The 20,005-nt window shown below is 42.9% G+C and overlaps 2 protein-coding genes across 3 annotated transcripts in view; one reads left to right on the plus strand and one right to left on the minus strand.

The window, feature by feature from the left end:
- The first annotated feature begins 133 nt into the window (after positions 1 to 133).
- On the plus strand, positions 134 to 8,286 carry RPL31 (ribosomal protein L31). The gene is made up of 5 exons (XM_054009865.1): positions 134 to 218; positions 980 to 1,086; positions 2,210 to 2,335; positions 7,554 to 7,666; positions 8,215 to 8,286. Exons 2-5 carry the CDS (start codon positions 980 to 982, stop codon positions 8,244 to 8,246), a joined length of 378 nt encoding a protein of 125 aa, XP_053865840.1. The 5' UTR covers positions 134 to 218; the 3' UTR covers positions 8,247 to 8,286.
- A 749-nt stretch (positions 8,287 to 9,035) lies between these two features.
- TBC1D8 (TBC1 domain family member 8) overlaps positions 9,036 to 20,005 on the minus strand; it is an 84,736-nt gene continuing 73,766 nt past the window's right edge. For both annotated transcript variants that reach the window (XM_054009843.1, XM_054009852.1), the window contains exons 12-20: positions 16,125 to 16,410; positions 15,146 to 15,275; positions 14,786 to 14,884; positions 14,384 to 14,452; positions 13,117 to 13,357; positions 11,837 to 11,902; positions 11,057 to 11,146; positions 10,786 to 10,886; positions 9,036 to 9,984 (exon numbers count right to left, since the gene is read on the minus strand). In XM_054009843.1, the coding sequence (XP_053865818.1) occupies positions 9,526 to 9,984; positions 10,786 to 10,886; positions 11,057 to 11,146; positions 11,837 to 11,902; positions 13,117 to 13,357; positions 14,384 to 14,452; positions 14,786 to 14,884; positions 15,146 to 15,275; positions 16,125 to 16,410 (1,541 nt within the window). In that variant the 3' untranslated portion in view covers positions 9,036 to 9,525. The remainder of the gene's footprint in view (positions 9,985 to 10,785; positions 10,887 to 11,056; positions 11,147 to 11,836; positions 11,903 to 13,116; positions 13,358 to 14,383; positions 14,453 to 14,785; positions 14,885 to 15,145; positions 15,276 to 16,124; positions 16,411 to 20,005) is intronic.

The raw sequence follows: 20,005 nt of genomic DNA on the forward strand, positions 1-20,005 counted from the left end.
TCCCGCGCTTCGGCCTTCCCGGCAGTCAGAGCCCGATCCTGCGCCCCCGCCGCCGGCCTCCCATTGCCTGAAACCGCCGGTCCCCGCCTCTTCGGGCCGCGCAGGCGCAGTCCCGCCTTCCCCCAACCCGGAAGTGCTCCTCGCTTCCCCCCGCCCCCTCCGGTTTGGTTCGTCCCAGAATCCCCCGCGCCTTCCTTTCCGACCTGTGCCCGGGCAGGGTGAGTGGCTCGTTACGGGGCCCGGCCGCCTATCCGCCGCCATCCGCCTCGCCGGGCCCCGCCGAGCCCCGGGCCCCGTCCGGCCCGAGTGGCCAGGGGACCCCGCGCCCGGGGCACCGGGTATTGCCGGCCCGGGGCACAGGAGAGGGGCTGGGGGCACAGGGGCCCGGGCGGGGGGGGGAGGGGAGGAGAGGGGCTGTGGGCACAGGGGCCCGGGCTGGGGGGGAGGGGCTGTGGGCACAGGGGGCCGGGCTGGGGGGGAGGGGCTGTGGGCACAGGGGGCCGGGCTGGGAGGGGGTTATGGGCACAGGGGCCGCACGGGGCTGGGGCCCAGGCCTTGTATAGGGCGGATGGGAGAGGTGCGGGTGCTTGTTTAGCAGTAGGAGGCATCTCTAGTGCTAGGGTTTGCTCCAGGTTTTGAGGGCAGGGCCAGGGGGTTTTCCTGAGTGCCCCGGAAGCTGGAGCCAAGTGTAAAAGCCTGGTTCTGTGCTTTCGGGGTGTCATGTGAGCATAGGGGGGAAGAGGGAAGCAAACTGAGGCATGGTGCAGCACCTTGCAGTAGGGCCTGGGGAGGGGGGAATCATGGAGTTGTAACACTGAAGCTGCATGTTTTGAAACCTGCAAGGCTTGTGCTCTGTAGAAAGTGGATTAAGCTGAACTAGACTTCTGACTGTAGAAACCCTAATGTGCGAGGGGGAAAGGGTTAGAGATGACTTGCTGGAAAGGCACACACCGAGTCCGTGATTTTCAATGTTGCACAGATGGCTCCAGCAAAGAAAGGTGGAGAAAAGAAGAAGGGGAGATCTGCCATCAATGAGGTGGTGACTAGGGAATATACCATCAACATTCACAAACGGATCCATGGAGTGTGAGTGGCTTTTTTCATTCCTTGTTTGTCCCGATAAAGTTGACCTTACTTTACCTGCTTAAGATGGCTGGTGTTTGGAAATGGTTCCAGTAAGCTTTCTACCTGTTGGCAGTGGATGGTTGTAATTAAAGATGCTGATTTCAGTGTGATGGGGTATATTAGGCCTGAGTTCTGCACCTGCATGTAGACCTGTGCAGATCCAATTGCAGCATCAAGGCCTGAGTGATTATGGTTTCTAGCAAATGCAGTTCTCAGGATGTTTTTCTCACTTTCCATGATTTTTCCTAGGTTTAGCACACTGCTATTGAGTTTACAGAGAGTGAAGACTTGTACAGGAACTCTGTCATTTTACTTGGGAGCTGGCTGTATAGTTATATTCAAGTGGGAGAGAGACTTTTTTTTAACTTGAGTTTAGTTTTATAAATTTTAAGGAGCCAATAATAGGAAAGTATCGGATAGATGAGAGAAGTTTTTCTACTGAGTGGAAGATAATTGATAAACATCAATACTTTTCTACAGAAGTGGGGAGGGGGGAAAACACTGTTTTTTTTCCTCTGGTGATTCAGTCAGTTCCTTTTGTTCTTTCCACTTTCTGATTCTATAAATCTATTTCATTTTATTTACTTTTTTGAGGCTGCTTTTTTTTCTCTCTCACTACCAGGAGGTACTTGGTCTGAAATACTGTTTGTGTTTCCCTCTTGTTTAGTCTTCCTGCCATCTTGCTCCTAACCTCTCTTTCCCCACCGACTCCTAGCATTAGATATTAATCTGTCAGCAATATACAAATAGTGCTTTGACATGTGCTGTGCTACCTTAGTTTAAAAATCTCATCCAAGGGGCAACTTGAAATAAGCCCTTGGAGCCAGTTAGTACAACAGGCTTGTTGTAGTGAAATTTTATTGAAATTGTATGTACATTACACATCTGTATCTATTTAGAAATAACTTAGTGATTTTTGAGAAAAGATGCAGTTGTTGCAACAACAATAAGGTTAGCATAGTCCAGCAAAACCTTTTGGCTTTATATGCTTATGGAATGACAGTCTGGCTAGATCCATGGCAAGTTTCCAGTGCTAGGGATATTTATTAAAGATTAGCTAAATAACCGTTTTCTCTGTTCTCAGGGGATTCAAGAAACGCGCCCCCCGTGCTCTCAAGGAGATCCGTAAATTTGCAATGAAGGAGATGGGTACTCCTGATGTACGCATTGACACCAGATTGAATAAAGCAGTCTGGGCCAAAGGGATAAGGTATGTCCCAGGGGCTTTAATCATGGGTAGGGGAGGAAGAATGTCACAAACACACGTGGGAGAATCTCTAAGTATCTCTTCTGTTCACCAGTATTTGCCTTTCGCTTGCAGATGTTTCCTTTCTGGTATTATAAGTGATTGGGTGAGATCTTGGGCTTAGGGCCCAAATCCACAAAGGGGTTTAGCTTCTTAGAATATTACTGGAAGCCACAAACCCTGGGTTAGGCACCTAGACAATGAATGGGGAGAAAAAGAGGCACCCGAGAATGGGATCCACACGGGCCAGTACACTAGGCGGGGAGCCACCTAAACTAGCCACGGGCAGATGCCTACTAGAGGGCTGTGTTGAAAGCCCTGCCCCCCTTCTCATGGCTAGGTCTGGGCTGCAGAGGAGGTTCCTATCTGTTTGCGAAATGCAGCTGGGAACTCCCTCTTCAGACAAGGTGGGGGGAATTAGGCCTCCTTTATAATCTTTGGCCAGGTGGCTAGATACCCAGATTTGGGAGTCACCAGTTCAGTTCCCCCTCTTTCTGCTGAGAGAGGATTTGAACATGGGTACCCCACCTCTCAAGTGAGTGCCCTAACCAGTGGACGATGTGATATTCTAATGTAGGGCTCCCTCAATCACTCTTGAAGTCATTCTACTTTGTAATTAAGTAGGGCCAAATGACTCTAGCAGGGTGGATTGATTTAAATAATTGATAAGTGTTTTGTATTTGTACTCTTCAGTTATTTTCGTAAAGAAAAGTTGATTTTCATTGGTTGGTAACCATCAAAATATGTTGAATTGCAACTATATATAGTCTTTACACTAAATTTAGTGCTGCTTTTTGCTTATCTGGGAGGAACTACTGTGTCTATACCCATGTATTTAAACAGTTATACAGTAGAACCTCAGAATTACGAACACCTCAGGTTGTTCGTAACTCTGAACAAGAACGTTGTGGTTGTTCTTTCAAAAATTTACAACTGAACATTGGCTTAATACAGCTTTGAATCTTTACTATGCAGAAGAAAAATGCTGCTTTTAACCATCTTAATTTAAATGAAACAATAACAGAAACAGTTTCCTTACTTGTCAAATCTTTTTTGAACTTTCCCTTTATTTTTAGTAGTTTACATATAATACTGTACTGTTTTTTTTTTTTTTAGTCTGCTGCCTGATTGCATATTTCTGATTCTAAATGAGGTGTGTAGTCAGCTGGGCAGTTCGTAAATCTGATGTTCTACTGTATAGCTTAATATACATGTATTCAGATTCTTAATTTTACTTTATTATGTTAGAAAATGATTAATAATGCATTTGACTCAATTTTTTTTTACTTTGATTTGTCAAGCTCTTTGGATTGAAATTAAAATTCAATTAAATGCAAAAACCAGCATTTTAATTGTTTATATAAGATTACATTAAATATGGTGCATATGTAAGAAAAAAGTTTAGCAAAACAAAGACTGGCCTATTTATTAAACAAAGGAATTATCTGTAGTTAATTAATTGAACTGATTATTTCTGGTCACACTCTCATACCCAGTTTTTATTAATAGATTGGAAGTTGGAAAAGCAGAAAAGCTTGTTTTCCTCTTCCTATCAGTTACTTAATTTTTAATGAACTAGTCATTGAGCTGAACTAGTTCAATAAACAGAGATGAAGAAAATATTCGTTCTGAAGTGCTAACCTTTGCTTTTGACAGCAGTAGATGCAAAATCTGGTTCCAGATACTTAGTTTGGTGGTTGTTTGACTTTTTTTTTTTTAAACTTGGTAGCAAGTATGTACCATTTAATATTATTTTTAGTATTTAAACGATTGAGTATAAGTAGTTTAGGCCTTAATATAGGTTATCAATTTAATTTTAGACAGATTTTTAAAAAATAAACTTGTTTTTAATTATTTTTTTATTCCTTATGCTCGATGGTAGGGCACTCGTCTGAGAGGTGGGAAACTCCTGCTCGGGCATCCTCTGCTCATCAGGGCTTGGAGGGAATTGAATTAGGGTCTCCCATACCCCAGCTCAGTACCCTAGTCACTGGGCTCATGGTTATGAGGAAGGCCTCCTCCCCACCTTGTCATTTTGTGTGGAATTAGGTGCGCTCCGAGCACACCTACTAAATAAGACCCTGCAGGCAAGACCTGCCTATTTTCATCTGGTTTGAGAATCATGCTGGGGTGTAGGTGTCAGACAGGCACTCGGATGCCTGCCTAGGCATTGTGTGCATACCCAGAGGCAGAAACTTGGCACCTAGGGTAAGGAACTTTTTACATCAAAAACAATAAGGTTGGGCAGCAGCTGAGTAGGGGTTTGGTATACCAGTGATGCGTAAATTCCTTCGTGAATGTGGGTCTCTCACTGACGCCTATGTCAGCAAAACTTGTGTCGTTATGGGGTGCGAATATTCCACTCCCTATGCAGGTGTGCACAGTGCTATGTTGGCAGGATTGCTTCTCCCCGGGGTGGGTTTTTTATGCCAACGGGAGAGCTCTCCCCCGGCGGCATGGAGCGTCTTCACCGTACGTGTCACTGCAGCGCCAAGCGTAGACATGGCCTAAGACTCTTCTCTGCAGCCTTGGGGAGGAAACTGGGGGCAGAGGGCACTACTTAACGCAGTGGTAGGCAAACTACGGCCCGTGGGCCACATCCAGCCCGCCGGCCCCTCCTGCCCGGCCCCTGAGCTCCTGACCCAGGAGGCTAGCCCCCTCCCCCACAGTCTCAGCTCACTGCACCACCGAATGCTCTGGGTGGCGCAGCTGTACCCCAGGCAGTGCGGTAAGGGGACAGGGAGCAGGGGTTGGATAGAGGGCAGAGGAGTTTGGGGTGGTGATCAGGGGGCGGGGTGGTCAGAGGGTGGGGAATGGGGGCAGGCAGGGGTTCTGAGGGGGCAGGCAGGAATGAGGAGGGGTTGGATGGGGCGGCGGGGAGCAAGAAGCGGGGAGGGGTTGGATGGGGCGGCGGGGAGCAAGAAGCGGGGGGGGGTCAGGGGCCGGGCTACACCTGGCTGTTTGGGGAGGTACAGCCTCCCCTAACCGGCCCGCCATACAATTTTGGAAACCCGATGTGGCCCTCAGGCCAAAAAGTTTGCCCACCCCTGGCAGTCTGTTCGTGGACTCGCATCTCTTCCTCACCCCTTTACCCTTATTCCTCTGCAGAATCAGATTCTCGTGGCAGGGCGGTTTCAAAATCTTGAATTCTATACTAGGGGCAATAGCTATGTAGGTTCTCCTCAAAGAGAGTTTGGACAGATCATTTTGTGCCTCCTTTCCTCAATGGTTACATCCTCAAAATGACAAACATAAGATATACAGGGATACTAGGCTGGGACTAGCTTTGAAGGACTAAATACAGTTAATGTCTCACAGGCCACTTAGGCTTCAAATATTTTATCCTTTTGTTACGTGGCATGTTCAAATACCCCCCTTTTTTAAAAAAACATGTTCTGCTACCATTAGATGATACCATAAGTATCTGGATAAATCTTGCAACCCCTCTCACACACACACACAAGTTTAGCTGTTGATTCTCAGGTAGTTAGAAAACAGTGCTTTGTGCTCTGTCCAGGATGAGACTTCAAGCATTTTTTTCTTAGCAGATGCACAACATGCCTCAGGTGGCATGTGACCAGAATTCATCCCTGAATTTGGTCTGCTGGTTGGATCATTAGCTTCCCCAGCTGGGTACTGACAGGGAGCGTGACAGGTCCAGAATGTATTAACGTCTAATTGTCTGCCCTGTATTACTGTTAATCATGTGGGAAACAAAGATGTTCAGCTAGCACACCAGTAATGGTGCTTGTTCCTCAAAGCAGACTGATCTGTCCTTATTTCCAAATGTCTCCCATTTTTATAGTCCCACTGTTTGCTTCTTGGGAGAGCCCTCCCTAGCTCCTCACTTTAAGAAGCCTATGAAAAGTGCTCTTATCTGCCCTCAGGTACAGAATTGGCAGTGACAGTGTAAACACCCCAGATCCGTAAGGGCTATAGGCCACTTCTTTTAGTTACAGGAAGTCCTCACTTAATGTTGTAGTTATGTTCCTGAAAAATGCGACGTTAAGCAAAACAATGTTAAGGGAATCCAATTTCCCCATAAGAATTAATGTAAATTGAGGGGGTAGAGGGGTTAGGTTCCAGGGAAATTTTTTTCACCAGACTAAAGACCATATATATATACACACACAGAGTATAAGTTTTAAACAAACAATTTAATACTGGTACACAGTGATGATGATTGTGAAGCTTGGTTGAGGTGGAAGAGTCAGAGGGTGGGATATTTCCCTTACTGCTAAATGATGAACTAGCACAGGGGTCGGCAACCTCTGGCACGCGGCTCGCTAGGGATGTGCTGGCCACAGCTTCCCGCAGCCCCCATTGGCCTGGAGCAGCAAACCGCGGCCAGTGGGAGCTGTGATCGGCCAAACCTGTTGACGCGGCAGGTAAACAAACTGGCCTGGCCCGGCCCGCCAGGGTGCTTACCCTGGTGAGCCACGTGCCAGAGGTTGCCGACCCCTGAACTAGCAATTGGCTGAGCCCTCAAGGGTTAACTGTCTCGCTCTACAAGGTAGCAGGAATGGAGGGAGATATGTGCATTTCCCCTTTAAGTACACTGCCTTGTTAATTAGATCAGCTCAAGCTCCCTCAGTCCTGAGCCCTGGTGTATCCCCCCTGCTCTATGGAAGATGGGGTAAGCAGGGAGAGGGGGACACCCTGACATTAGCCTCCCTCTTCCCTCCCCCCGCACAGCAAGCAGGAGTCTTGGGGAACAGCTCCAAGGCAGAGGGCAGGAGCTGCACATGGCAGTGGGGGGAGGGGCAGCTGCTGCACAGGGAACTTAGGAGCGTGGGGAGCCAGGGGGGCTGCCGGTCCACCCTGCTTCCAACCACCCACCAGCTAGCTGCAACAGGCTGCTCTTCCTGCAAGCCGTAGCCAAAGCATGTTAGAAGGGAGCATTGCACAACTTTAAATGAGCATGTTCCCTAATTGATCAGCAATGTAACACCGAAACAGGGATGACTTTAAGTGAGGAGTTACTGTATTTTCTTGGCTGAAACATCCAGGAACTCATTTTACATACCAGGTGTGATAAGACTCACTTTGTTTAAGGGTGATCTGCAACCTGCATATCACGAAACTCAAATTGTCTGTCTTAAATTCAACAGACAGAAATTGCATTTATGTAAAATGTATTGAAAAGGAAACTACATAAACTTATGCAATATTTTCATTATAGGAACGTTCCCTACCGCATCCGTGTACGTTTATCCAGAAAACGCAATGAGGATGAAGATTCACCCAATAAATTATACACACTGGTTACCTATGTACCTGTCACCACTTTCAAAAGTAAGTGTACATACTCTTCTCCATTGCATGTTTTGTGAGCAAGGCGGTTGGCAAAGCCAAGCCTACTAAGCATCTGCTGCAAGGGAGACTCTTCCGGGTATCAGTTGCTGTTCTAGTATGTTGCTAGCTAGATTCATTCTTGTCAAAGAACTTTTTTCTTAAATTTCTGCTGCAGAGGAAGAAGCGGGGGGCTTCTCTTGCCCAGCAGTTACCTCTGCTGCTCTCGGACCCACACAGACAGACAGTCTAAGCTTGAAACTGAATAATTCTGTGAATTTAATCTTAAATGTTGTGGCACTAGTAGATTAAAAAAAAAATCATAAATGTGAGTTAAGTTGTACCTTCAGGTTGGCAGTCTATTTGCTGCTTTAAAAATGCTCATCTCTATTAGTTAGCCTAGTTGGTTAATTAAAAGACATCAGCATTCTTAATCTTGTGGTTAACTGCTAATTGTGGCTTTGAGTAAAGCTCCTTAGGTGCATCTAAGATTTAGAGTAGACTATCTTGGTCACTAATCATTTGTATTTTTTTATTTTATTTTTTTGCAGGTCTACAGACAGTCAATGTGGATGAAAACTAAACTGCTTTTCAATACAATAAAGTTATAAAAGTGACACTTATTCTGACTAAGATATCCTATTGAGCAGTGTCTTTTAATGCTCAAAGAACTACAGCATATCCAAATCAGCAGTTGGTGGCTAGGCAGCTGAAATTCCTGCTTGCTTTAGTGGGGTGTTACCTTTATAGCAGAAGGATGATACGTGTTTTTGAAATATATTGTTTACATTATAAAAGGTAAAGCAGCAGTTTGTAGTACCCCTCTCAAAACAAGAACATGGGGAGAGGGACAGCCCATGAAATTAGAAGGAAAAAGATTTTTCACCCAATCTGTAGTTAAACTGCTGTAGGAAATTGTTGAGACCAAGAACTTCACAGGATTCAAAAAAGGATGGGGTTATTTTAGGGATAGACAAATGTTATGCTTCACGGCTTAACCCCTGATCACTAGTGCAGTGTGGAGGAGATATGCCTCTGTATCCTCTAGTTCTTGCCCATCAGAGGCAAGAGACTCAATTACATGGACCTCAGGTTCAATGCTCCATGGCAATGTGTATGTTTGTAAAAATAGTGTCCATACAGTTATTGGTGGTGGTGGCTAAGGGTTTTTTTTTTAATTAGGTCTCTTCTCTTAAATCTTCACTGGTGCTGTTAGAAAAACATGAAGAGTAAGTTGTGCAGTATGGTCTACAAACCCCCCCACTTTGAAAAGTACCCTTTACATAGAAGGGTTAGAGTGAGTGTCCTGCGCTTACCTCATGGGTATTGCTTTTAGTTGAAGAATTGATACAGTCCCCTACTTAGGGTAAAGTCCAGTACAAAAAGGTTTAATTGAAAAGTGCATGTTTTCACAGAACATCAGAAGCAGTCCATGTACACTTAAGATTAGCAAGACATACAGATCTGAATACAATCAAAAATATTAAGTTTCAATTACCAGCATTGAAACAAGTCTTCAGGATTAGTGCAAAAAAAAAAAAAAAATCACCACATAAACAGACAGCTGAGGAGGGTTTTCCCCAATTAAAAACAAAAAACTCTGTAACAAAACTACTGGAGCCAGCTTCTGCTCTCCCAATATGTAATGGGTCTGCAGTGTCTTCACAGTGCAGACAGATGTTTCCTTTTACATTCAAAACAAGAACATATTTAATAAATCAATAGCACAAACTACACACCCTTTAGCTTTTAAAGCTCTCAAACTGAGGAGCAAACAAAACAGTTCACTGCTAACTAAAAGCCAGCCTTTGCAACACGTCGCTTTGGTGTAACTTCAGTGCAGTCAGTTTCAGGCAACTTTGCTACTGTGTATTTAGTTTCATGTGTTCCGCTAGTGACTGGTCACTCATTCCATTTGTTTTGAGACAGTACTGATTTAGCTTTGCATTCTCCAGTTTTGGTTTCAGTTCTAAAGGCTTTTCAAAGAAATTTACTAGTGACTGTTCAGTCAAAAGTGATGCTAAAATTTGTTCGAAGGAGATAATCCAGTTCCCTTCAGTCACAGGTAAAGATGGAGTCTCTTTATGAGTAGTCTTCACAGTGTCAGTAAAAACAGTATCCTGGTCTGAGGCCGAGGCCTCAGAATGTACATCCTCAGTAAATTCATCTGATCCACTCCCCAAGCTGCTACTTCTTTGACCCACTTCTCCAATCTGAAGTAGTAAAGTGGTCACAGTGGCAATGGCTTGATATAAAGAGTTTTCCTCAGGATCTTCATGAAACATGCTGTACAAGGTTTTGCAGAACTGGATGAATTCCCTCTAATAAGCAAGGGGAAATTATTGTAACAAGTCAAATTATTGATCACACCATATCACAGATACAGTACAATAGCTGTAAAAGTTTGGGCAGTAAGTATAAGGTGAGAGGATTTTAGAGTACCATGCAGAAGCATCCTCATTTGTAAACTCTTGCTACAAATTTAAAGACTTTTAGCCGTTTGATAAAATGTTGAAAAAAAAGTTACCAGGACATACTCTGGCAGTTAGTAATACTTTCCTAATTTAATATGACAGACTGGATTTCATACAAGCCCTCTGTGTGAGTGAGAGAATGAGAGCGCCTCCAGAGAGAGAGAGAGAGTGTGTGGGTGGGAGTCTGGAGAGGGAGATTAGGATTTCATGGGAATGGGCAGTGTGTGATTAGCTTTGGGATGGGGTGACATCTTCAGTCAACCCAGAAACTGACAGTGCTGTAAGCACAACACAAGTGATCTGGGATTTGCATTAGCTGCTTGTTGGTTTTGGCCTGTGGAAAATATAGATATGGCTTGGATCTAGCTATTTGAGAAATTACCTCTTTCCCAGTACTACGTTAGTGTATTTGCAGCCAGTGGAGGTACATGGGCTCTCAATTTACAAGAGTTGCTGGTGGGGTGGTCAAGGGCCCTTTTGGATTAGCTTCACCTGGTCCAAACTAGTTCAAATTTTGAATCTAGTACACGGAGTAATTTAAGTTTGTTTGTGGTACCTGCCATTAGAAAGAGCTGCACAGTTGGGCACAGACATTTTTAAAAGGTATTTCCCACCCTTATTTAAAATTACATCCTCAATATAGAATACCTGGCTCATTTTTGGCATTGCTTTTTCAGTTTTAGTATCCTTCTCTTTGGCTAAATCTTTAAGCATCTGCTTCAGTTGCTTCTGGTAATCTACTGTATCACCTTGGGTGGGGGAAAAACACAAACATTAGTTTTAAGTCCAATGCAACAAATTCAAATAAAAACCAGAAACTGGAGAGGAGAAAAAACTTGACCAATAATGAACTTAGAGCTGGACAGCTCTATTATGTACATAATTATACTAACAATTTTATAAATTCGACAGCACATACCATTTGTTTTTCCAAATACTAGTGGCCTTGAAGTAGACAATAAAGGATTCTTCAGTGGTGACTGACTGTCCTTCTCATTTTCTGTGAGAGCTACCAAAAAAAATTAAATAAATTGAGAGAGTTAGTGATCCTTCACATGGTGCTTTAATAACTAAGAGCTTTATCACATTTTAATCCTCTGAGCTCAGGAAAAAAACTAGCATTTATACTAAAGGTGATCTTTGCAGGTGATTGTTATTTCAGCATTGCCTAGTTGTATCAGACTTTATGCTTGTGTGAAAACAAGCAGCTTATTGTAATGGAATAGCAGGAAATGTTGCTAAGAGTAACACATTAACAAAAAGCTTCACACACTGTATAAAATATTACTCAAACTGATCACCTAATCACATGTTAGACTGGGATTGTATCTCTGCAAGGTCAAACCAGTACTGCATGCAGCAAATCTTTTCAATAAAAATAGAGTACCAACCCCTTAGAACAACTACCTCCTGTATGGAAAAAGGCCCAGAATCGATTGCAAGACATCTCAGAGTATAGCAGCTGTAAGCCACCTTATTTATAGGAAGACACCCAAAATTTCAAAATTAAGCGAAGAAGAGCGTAGACTGGAATTTTTAAAAATTGTAACTAACTAGCACCATTAGAAATGTAGAGTGCACAGCTTCTCAGTTGAGGGCAGCCATGTATATTCATTCTGCAACTTCTGCTTCCCATAAAGTCTGTTTATGGGGACTGGGAGAGGAAGGGAGGATGATCTTTTCCTTTCAAATTTCTTACCAGGAGGGATGTGCAGCCTGTATAACAGGTTTATCTTTTCATTCATTTCTCCATTATACATAACATCTACAAGAGGAAAATAAACAGTGCACCAGAACATTTACTTCCAGAGTTTAAAATAATCAGGAGTTCTTTAAGTACAACAGAATGTTCATATGTACATGCAGCCAGTGTATTAAAATGAAATATTTAAGACCAGCAAGTGACCAGCTAGTGTGTAGGGCTTACTGTTACTAAACATGAAACACATCTAATCTAGAAATATTGGCAAGAATGCAAAGTGGCCTAGTAGAGGCTGTATATTGCCACAGCTGAACAAAACCATGCCCTCATTTGGGGGGCCACCATTTTCCTCTTAATATTTCCCATACACCTCCACGACAGTCTTGTAGGATAAGCAGAGCAGTGAGGGCTCCCCTATTTTATTTAAATAACCAATGCAAACAAGGTACTAATGTTTAATTCACTCAAAACATATTGTGAAGGGTTTTTTAAACTAGTCACATCAGCTCACGTTAAGAGTTATACAGTGGCTCAGCTCCGTATCAAAAATCAGTTCTAGACATTAAGTGAGGAGATCTATGTCTGAATACTGGATTTGGTATCCCACTACAGGTAAGGCAGTTTCAACTTTGGCAAGATATGGAGGTGCACAGCCTCATGCCATTCAGACACTAATTGCATCTCAGGCATACCCGAGCAAAGGAGTCAAGTTCCCTCCATGACAGGTTATAATTTTGGCGATCCAAGCACAGCCTGTGTACGGGGAAAGAGGGGGTAGGCAGGAGGTTGCTGTATAAGAGAAAAATAAGGCCCCCAAAGCTAGACCCTAGGTGGGCTGAGATTCTCTACTGTTCTGCCCTCTAGTTATATAAAGACTAAATGGATTATGAAACACAAAAGATACTAGGCAGCAGCTCTCTCAACTGGGGGTTGGGGGAGAAACTAACATGGGAGAAAAGGGGATTTCGTAATCTCCAAATAGAAAAGAATGTTTAGAAAATTTTAAACGTGGTACGTCTTCTAAAAGTTTTTCCTAGCAAAAGTAAAACTTCTGGTGATTGAGAACTGTGAAGCATTTTAATATGATTTTTCAATCAGGTCCTTAGGTTGCCTTATAATTCTGATTACTTCAAAGTGAAATCAGTACAAAAGAGAGATTAGTTAAATGGTACTCCCTTCTCAAACTTTGGCATGCTAACTGAAGCCAGGCCGCCCTGCATCCCATCCCGCCACCAGCCGAGCCCAAGTGCCAGTTGGATTGTCGCAAAGGTAGCTACCTAAACAGCTAGCAAATCCTTTGAATTCGATGAGATGGTCCATATTTTCATCCAGAAGTCGGAATGTTCTTTCAGCTACAATTTGAGTGTGTTCCCCACACGTCCATGGTGAGACAAGTTTATAAAGGTTAGTGAACTGCTGAGAGTCTATTCTGTACTGCTCAGCATAAGGCCGACTTGGGTCATGTCGCAGAATTACAGGTCTCATCCCTTGCCAGTAGCAGCTCATTAGATGTTCTCTCTAAAAGGAATCAGAAGCCGTAGAAAATAAAACATTATTACATAAATTATTAAGAATAGTAGTTGATACAGACTTAAATATTCATATCAAGGTATGCTGGAACTGTTAACCTCTTTTTGTAGGTGTGATGATACCAAGACAATTCCTAAGGAAAAAAACACTGTTCAAGGCTCAAATCAGACAAATTGTCTCATGATTTCCCATGGGTAATTAGTAGGTAACATTTTCAAAACTAGTAAGGAGTTTTACAATATTTTCTCCCAATTACCTAATAGTTATTGCTGTAAGGTAAACAATACACAGACAAATGGAGTCAGGTAAATATCACATCATTACTAAAAAAAGAACTCTTTCAAAGAGAATAACCCAAATCCAGGAAATTAAATTAGGAACAAGGCAATTAAATAAATTATTTATAAACTTGTCAAAGCCCAGGAAATTGTAAGTAAATGGAACGGACTCCAGGTTAATTTTTTACTGAGAGGTGAGGACTGGCCTCTAAAGAACATTAAGACTAAGAAAGTGAAGGGGGTTTTTTGGTACTTAAGTTTTTTGTTGCTCAGCACAGAGAACACAGGTTGAAGAGCTGTGCATTATTAAACCTGTGTGCAGACAGCATTTGCTAGAATACAATAGAACCTGATTTTACGCAGTCCTTTTTTGTCCTACAGGGTAGAAAGGGCAGGCTAAGGTTTTCTTGTGCTCTTTTAAGTGTCATGAAGTTATTCTTGGCTCTTTTAAGAAGTGTCATGAGGTCCTTGGGACCCAATCTGAGCCCCACTGTCTTAAATGATCATTAAATTTGCTCTTTATAATCTAGCTGAACAGCCACCTGAAGGGAGAAAGACAGCAAGGTGCAGTTTAACATCTTATCCAAATGACAGCACCACTGATAATACTGTAACTCCCTCTTTCTGCAGTTCTTCACTGAAGCTCTAGTATAAGGCCAAATAATGGTCTGCAAACTAAACCGATAGAACACTGGAGCTTTCTGTCTTCATCCCTCTACTTTCCAAACATACCAACCTTAAACAAGTCATATAGTTCCTCTAAATCTTCAGGAAGAATTGAAACATCTGGGATGACAACTCTGAGCTGAAAGGAAAAGAAGGGAAAAGCACAGTGGTGAATACCAGCACTGATATAAATGGCATGGTCAAGAAATGGGCGCTCCCACATTGTACTCTACACAGTGAAAAAGGACAGCCAAGAACTGAAACATTTATGGTTCCATATGTCTTCCAGTCCCCTCTTTAAATCTATCTTAGGGACATTATGAATACAAGTGCAAAAAAGCATGGAGGCTAAAAAACATCAGATAACAGATCACCCTTAACTCACACTGAGGTGCCTTTTTAAATTTAAAGCAAGCTTAATTAGAGTAATAGTAGTTAAAAAAAACCCTAAGTGCTAGAAAATTCTACTCACCACATTTTGTTTGGTTGTATCCTCATGGTTTTGTAGAACACGAATCCTGTGTTTATAGCGCATATGCTCTATCTGTTCCACAGAGTGGTCTCCGAATTTCTAGAATACAGGAATAGATTTTTTTTTAACTTTTCTGAAAATGTAAAAAGTGCATAGTAGTATTAGTCCTAGAAAAATGAAAGTGTTTCAATATATTTAGTCTCTAGTTTATTGACCCAACTAGGTATTTACACCATACCCATCATTGTGGTATCTGAGCACCTTATCGAGGGGCTGAATTACCAGAGAGTTATGCTATGGAAACTCACACTGTTATTTAAGTATCACAGAAAATCCAGGAGATATCAAGTTTTATTTTACCTCATAGGAATCACGGATCAGATCAGCTATTTCAGTCACTGGACAGGGCTCCTGATCATCGCTAAAAAAGGCATGGTGATTACCAATTGGAGGTAGAGGGCTTTCCTCATTTTGAACATGATCTAAAAACCTAAAGAGAACAAAGCAATACAAACACAGATTACTTCACTGTGTATGCTGTGAGCAGAGTAATAAGTAAGCATGGTCTTCTGGCTCAGACATAATGGAAATATACAGGTTTTTATGCTACTAAGTTTTTCAAAATGCCTTGACTATTACTCACACTATAATAGTTATTGGCTAGATCACAAAAGGCAGACACCCCCCAAGGAAGAACGTTTCTGTCTCCACAAAGTCTGGGACAAGAAGCTGTTCAGTCAAGGGAAGAAGCTAAGCGCAGCAGTAAATAGTACACATTGACGCAGTCCCCTGCTTCTCTCAGTATTGCCAGGAAATTTCATAGGGGCTCTATTAGCCAAATTTCCTAAATCTTTTGTTGAGATCAGACACTGATGGGACAGCAGCAACAAGACGAACTTGAATTAGACGCTGTTGCATATGCCTATGGTATCCCTGACGAACCAAGGGATGCACCTGACCCATGTACTTATCCGCTACACCGCTACTGACTTGGACTCCTTATTCATTCCATGGGTGGCGTACCCGAGCCTACTTATCCACTGACACTTTAAAAACCCTTGCACCCTAATCTGGGTCTATGCCGGTTATGCGATATGTATGTATCTCTTCATCCTTGCAACTGATACCTGTAACCCCCCTTAACCCAAGCCTGACCCCAGATGTACAGTAACTTCCCTCTTAACTTTTGTATATTTAATTTTAAACATTAACTTTAATAAAAAATTTAAATCTATTCTTCTCTTACTATTGATACAGTAGCCACATTCCTTTGTATTAGTTTTAAAGCAGAGCAATTTGAAAGTACTATATAATTTGAAGTTCAGACAGAGGAGGATACCTGCTAAGAATCATCAAGGCATGTCCATCATCCTTGCTGTTACATAGTTCTGCTGCATTGGCTTCAAGAATAGCCAAGCCCAACTGGAAAATGGCTTTGATTCCATCGTAGAAGAAGCAGTCTACCACATTCACAGCACTTTCTAGGGGCATGATGCTGAGGAACAGGGTAAGGAACCATGAAAGGGAAATGGAAGCCAAGGTGGACAGATCTTTCATGTGTTCAGCCAGTTCTGGAAGTCGCTCCTTTATAAGCTCTTCGAAGACTGACTGGTCTACCTGAGCACCTGTAAGTCACAATGAAACCACAGGGTTAGCTGAGGCTAAAGGATTTGTTGAGATCTACAGTTAACAGCTGCCAAATCAACAAAATGAAATCTGAACCACCAAGATGTGTACGCACCTGACGTGAGTAACCATATTATCCTACAGTGATAAACCTCGTCCCCCACCCATAATGTTGTGTCTATACTACTTATTGTAAGTTCTTTTGCACAAGGCCTTTGTCATTTTCTGTTAAGTGCCTAGCACCCTTTCGGGTGCTATAAAATAATAATAGCAGCTGTAGCTGCTTTTGGCTACAGACAATTTTATACCTAAGTGCTAGCAAGAACAGTTTTAAAAGCTGCTTACTGTTCAACTTGGGATTTATGCAATAAAAATGAAGCAAAAAAACCCTTCCTTCCGGGGTACATAGTTCAGCACTCCAAACACACACCAAGTGCAAAAAAATGAGCAGGAAAGCAGCTGCACTAGAGTGGAAAACAAAAAACTGCTCTTGGAGGAAGTATTTATTTGGTAAAAAGTAGGATGTTTAAAAAAAAAAATAGTAATTTCCTATCATTCCCAGGTGTAAGTTTTCCTTGGTGCCTTAAAGACAATCTTTCTATATGGAGCACATTCAGGCCCTGATCCTGCAATCTTATCTACTAGCCCACACCCCTGTGCCCATGAATAGCTTCACTGGAGTCAATGTGACTTCACATGCGTAAAGAATCCATGGTAGCAAATCAGATATGCAAGACCAGGGCCTTGGATTAAAGATGTTTACTGTATACAAAAAGGAGTTCTCTTTGCCAGTCATTTTCTGTATTCTGTCTGTCTGCAGTTATTTCACGCAACCCACGTTTCTCCTCCCAGCCCAGATTGTCCTCTCCTTATCAGAAAGTTCTGCTTGCTATGAAATTCCTGGCTTTAAAATCATGCTATACAAATCTCCATGATACATCACTCAAAACTTCTACTGCCCAAACGCAGAGCACATCCTGCATCTCCTGAGACAGGAAGCCCAAAGCTTCAGCTTTCATACCCAAATCCCAAAGCACTGGACACAGCAATTTTGTTTTTTAAGCACTTTCTACATTAAGTCATAAGGAGGCACCCTAGTAGAGATGGGGAGTATGCAAATTATGCTACCATGTGAGATGGTCAGATCCAACCCTGATCCAAAGATGATTATAATAATTTGAGAGCTAAGAGCTCTTGAGAAACAAGAAAGACACAATCCCCACCTCGCAGCGCATGCCATCTAACTCAGACATTATTCATCACGTGAGGACCATAAACAGACAAAAAGAGAAGGGAAAAGAGAGGAGGAAGGGAACGGGTGACAATAAGATCACAATTACTCAGCAAAACATGGACTCCATTTGACAGTTCCATTAAGTTGGTGTGTGTTTATCCTAACTCTCTCGGGCAATGAGGCAGAGTGGGTTTTTAGGAAGGATCTGAATGAGGAGGCAGAAGTAGCTTGGCAAACAAGTGTAGAGAAGGCATTTTGTGCCTGAGAGACAGCATGGAGGATAGATAGCAGATTTGTGAAGTCAGAAGTTTAACATTAGATATACATGAAGTGCTTTACATTTTACAAAAGGCCAGGTTATTAGTAATGTTTAAATTGTGGCAGTGGCCCACCAGGTCTATTTAAGGTACTTTTATGGCCCCCATAACAGGAGTATCTGAGCACCTTTAATGTATTTACCCATACAACACCCCATGAGGGAGGGAAGTGCTATTATCCCCATTTTACAGATGGGAAACTGAGACAAAGAGGGGCAAAGTGACTTGCCCAAGATCATACAGGAAGGCTGTGGCAGAGCCAGTAACTGAACCCAGGTCCTCACTGTCCTAAAGCATGGTACAAACAGAAGATGAAAGCCACAGACAAGACATAACAAATAGAGAAGACCAACAGGTCATGGTGGGAGATGGGGGAAACAAGGTAACAAAAAAAATAACGGATACACACAATTCTCAATCAACCAGGAGCAGTGTTCACAGCTTGCCACTTGCCTAGCCATTATTGGGGTTACAGTTGGCTGTAAGCAACACAGAAAAGGTGAGTTTGGAGGAAGTACTTGGAGGAGGAAGTGGCTATGGCTCAGAGGGGGGTGGCATGAAGAAAAGTGCTTGTAGCAGACTCAGGTAATCAAGGCTGCCATCAGTGGAGGAGAGTAAGAGGGAGAGGGCCTCACAATAAAGATAAACAGTCAGGTACACATGGCAAGGCTAATTTCTGAAAGTAAGAGCAAGAAGTGTCTCTGGTGCAGTCAGGGAGGGAGTTAAGGGCTGTGTGTGGCACAGTCAGTGCAACAATTTTAGCAGCTGGATTTTGACTGGATGTGTTACTGTCACATGCCAAAGAGGGGGTCAAGGTCAGAGAGAAAGAGATTACAGAATTTATGGAGCAAGATGATCAAAGCTTGGACAAGAATTTTGGCAGAGTGGCAAGTTTAGATCTTGGAAATGTTGTACAGGAAGAAGCAATAACTTTTAGACAAGGCCTGGATATGACAGTCAGCAGAGAGGGCCAAGTGAAAGATGAAGCCAAGATTACAAAATTGAGCAACAGGAAGAATAACATTGTTATCTGACCTATTTTGGGGGGAGGGAGGGAGAGGGAGGGCGGAGGAAGATCAGGAATTCCCCTTTGGTCATGTTAAGGGCTAGGGCATGTCTTCAATGCAGACTGAACTTGGGCTATTGGCACCTAGGTCTGAGCACTCAGGTTTTTAATAGATTCCAAGGCCAGAAGGGACCACTGTGATCATCTAGTCTGACCTCCTGCATATCACAGGCTGTAGAACTCTGCACAATAATTCCTAGAGCAGAGCTTTTAGGAAAAAAACATCCAATCTTGATTTAAAAATTGTCAGTGATGGAGAATCCTTCGTGACCCTTGGTAAATTGTTCCAGTGGTTAATTACTTTCACTGTTAAAAATTTACACCTTATTTCCAGTTTGAATTTGTCTAGCTTCAACTTGCAGCCATTGGATCAGGACTTCTAAGAATATGTCACAGCGTTCTTAGTGCTGCAGTAAAATGAGCTATAATTCTTTCCCAGTGAATTGTGGGAGAACTTGTCTGGCCTGGGCACACAGGAAGAACTGTGTGAAGGCACTGGAGCAATACAAGCATTCAAGTGGTTTAGCCTACGTCCACAGCACAAAGTGGGCAGGAAATCAGCCTGAATGTAAGCAGCACTGGAATTTTAGCCTAGAGCCCAGGATGGCCCAGCTAGTTTGGGTGTAAAAAGAAGAACAGGAGTACTTGTGGCACCTTAGAGACTAAGAGTGCTCCCTTTTACAGGCTAATCTCCTTTTAGCCTGGGTCCAGCAATCACTCACACCCCTTATAGTTACTGTCCTTTGTTTCAGTCTCCTTCAAGTATCCTGGGGGGGGGGAGTGGAGAGGCTCCTTCTTTAGCCAGCTGAAGTCTCTAAGGTGCCACAAGTACTCCTGTTCTTCTTTTTGCGGATACAGACTAACACGGCTGCTATTCTGAAACCTTGGGTGTAAAGCATCACTCCGCTTAGGTAACAGAGTTTTGTGTGGACAGGAATCAAGTTAGGGAAAACATCTGAGCAAAAGCCCAAGTTAAC

The sequence above is a fragment of the Malaclemys terrapin genome, chromosome 1 (genome assembly GCF_027887155.1).
Source record: "Malaclemys terrapin pileata isolate rMalTer1 chromosome 1, rMalTer1.hap1, whole genome shotgun sequence".
Lineage (NCBI taxonomy): Eukaryota > Metazoa > Chordata > Testudines > Emydidae > Malaclemys > Malaclemys terrapin.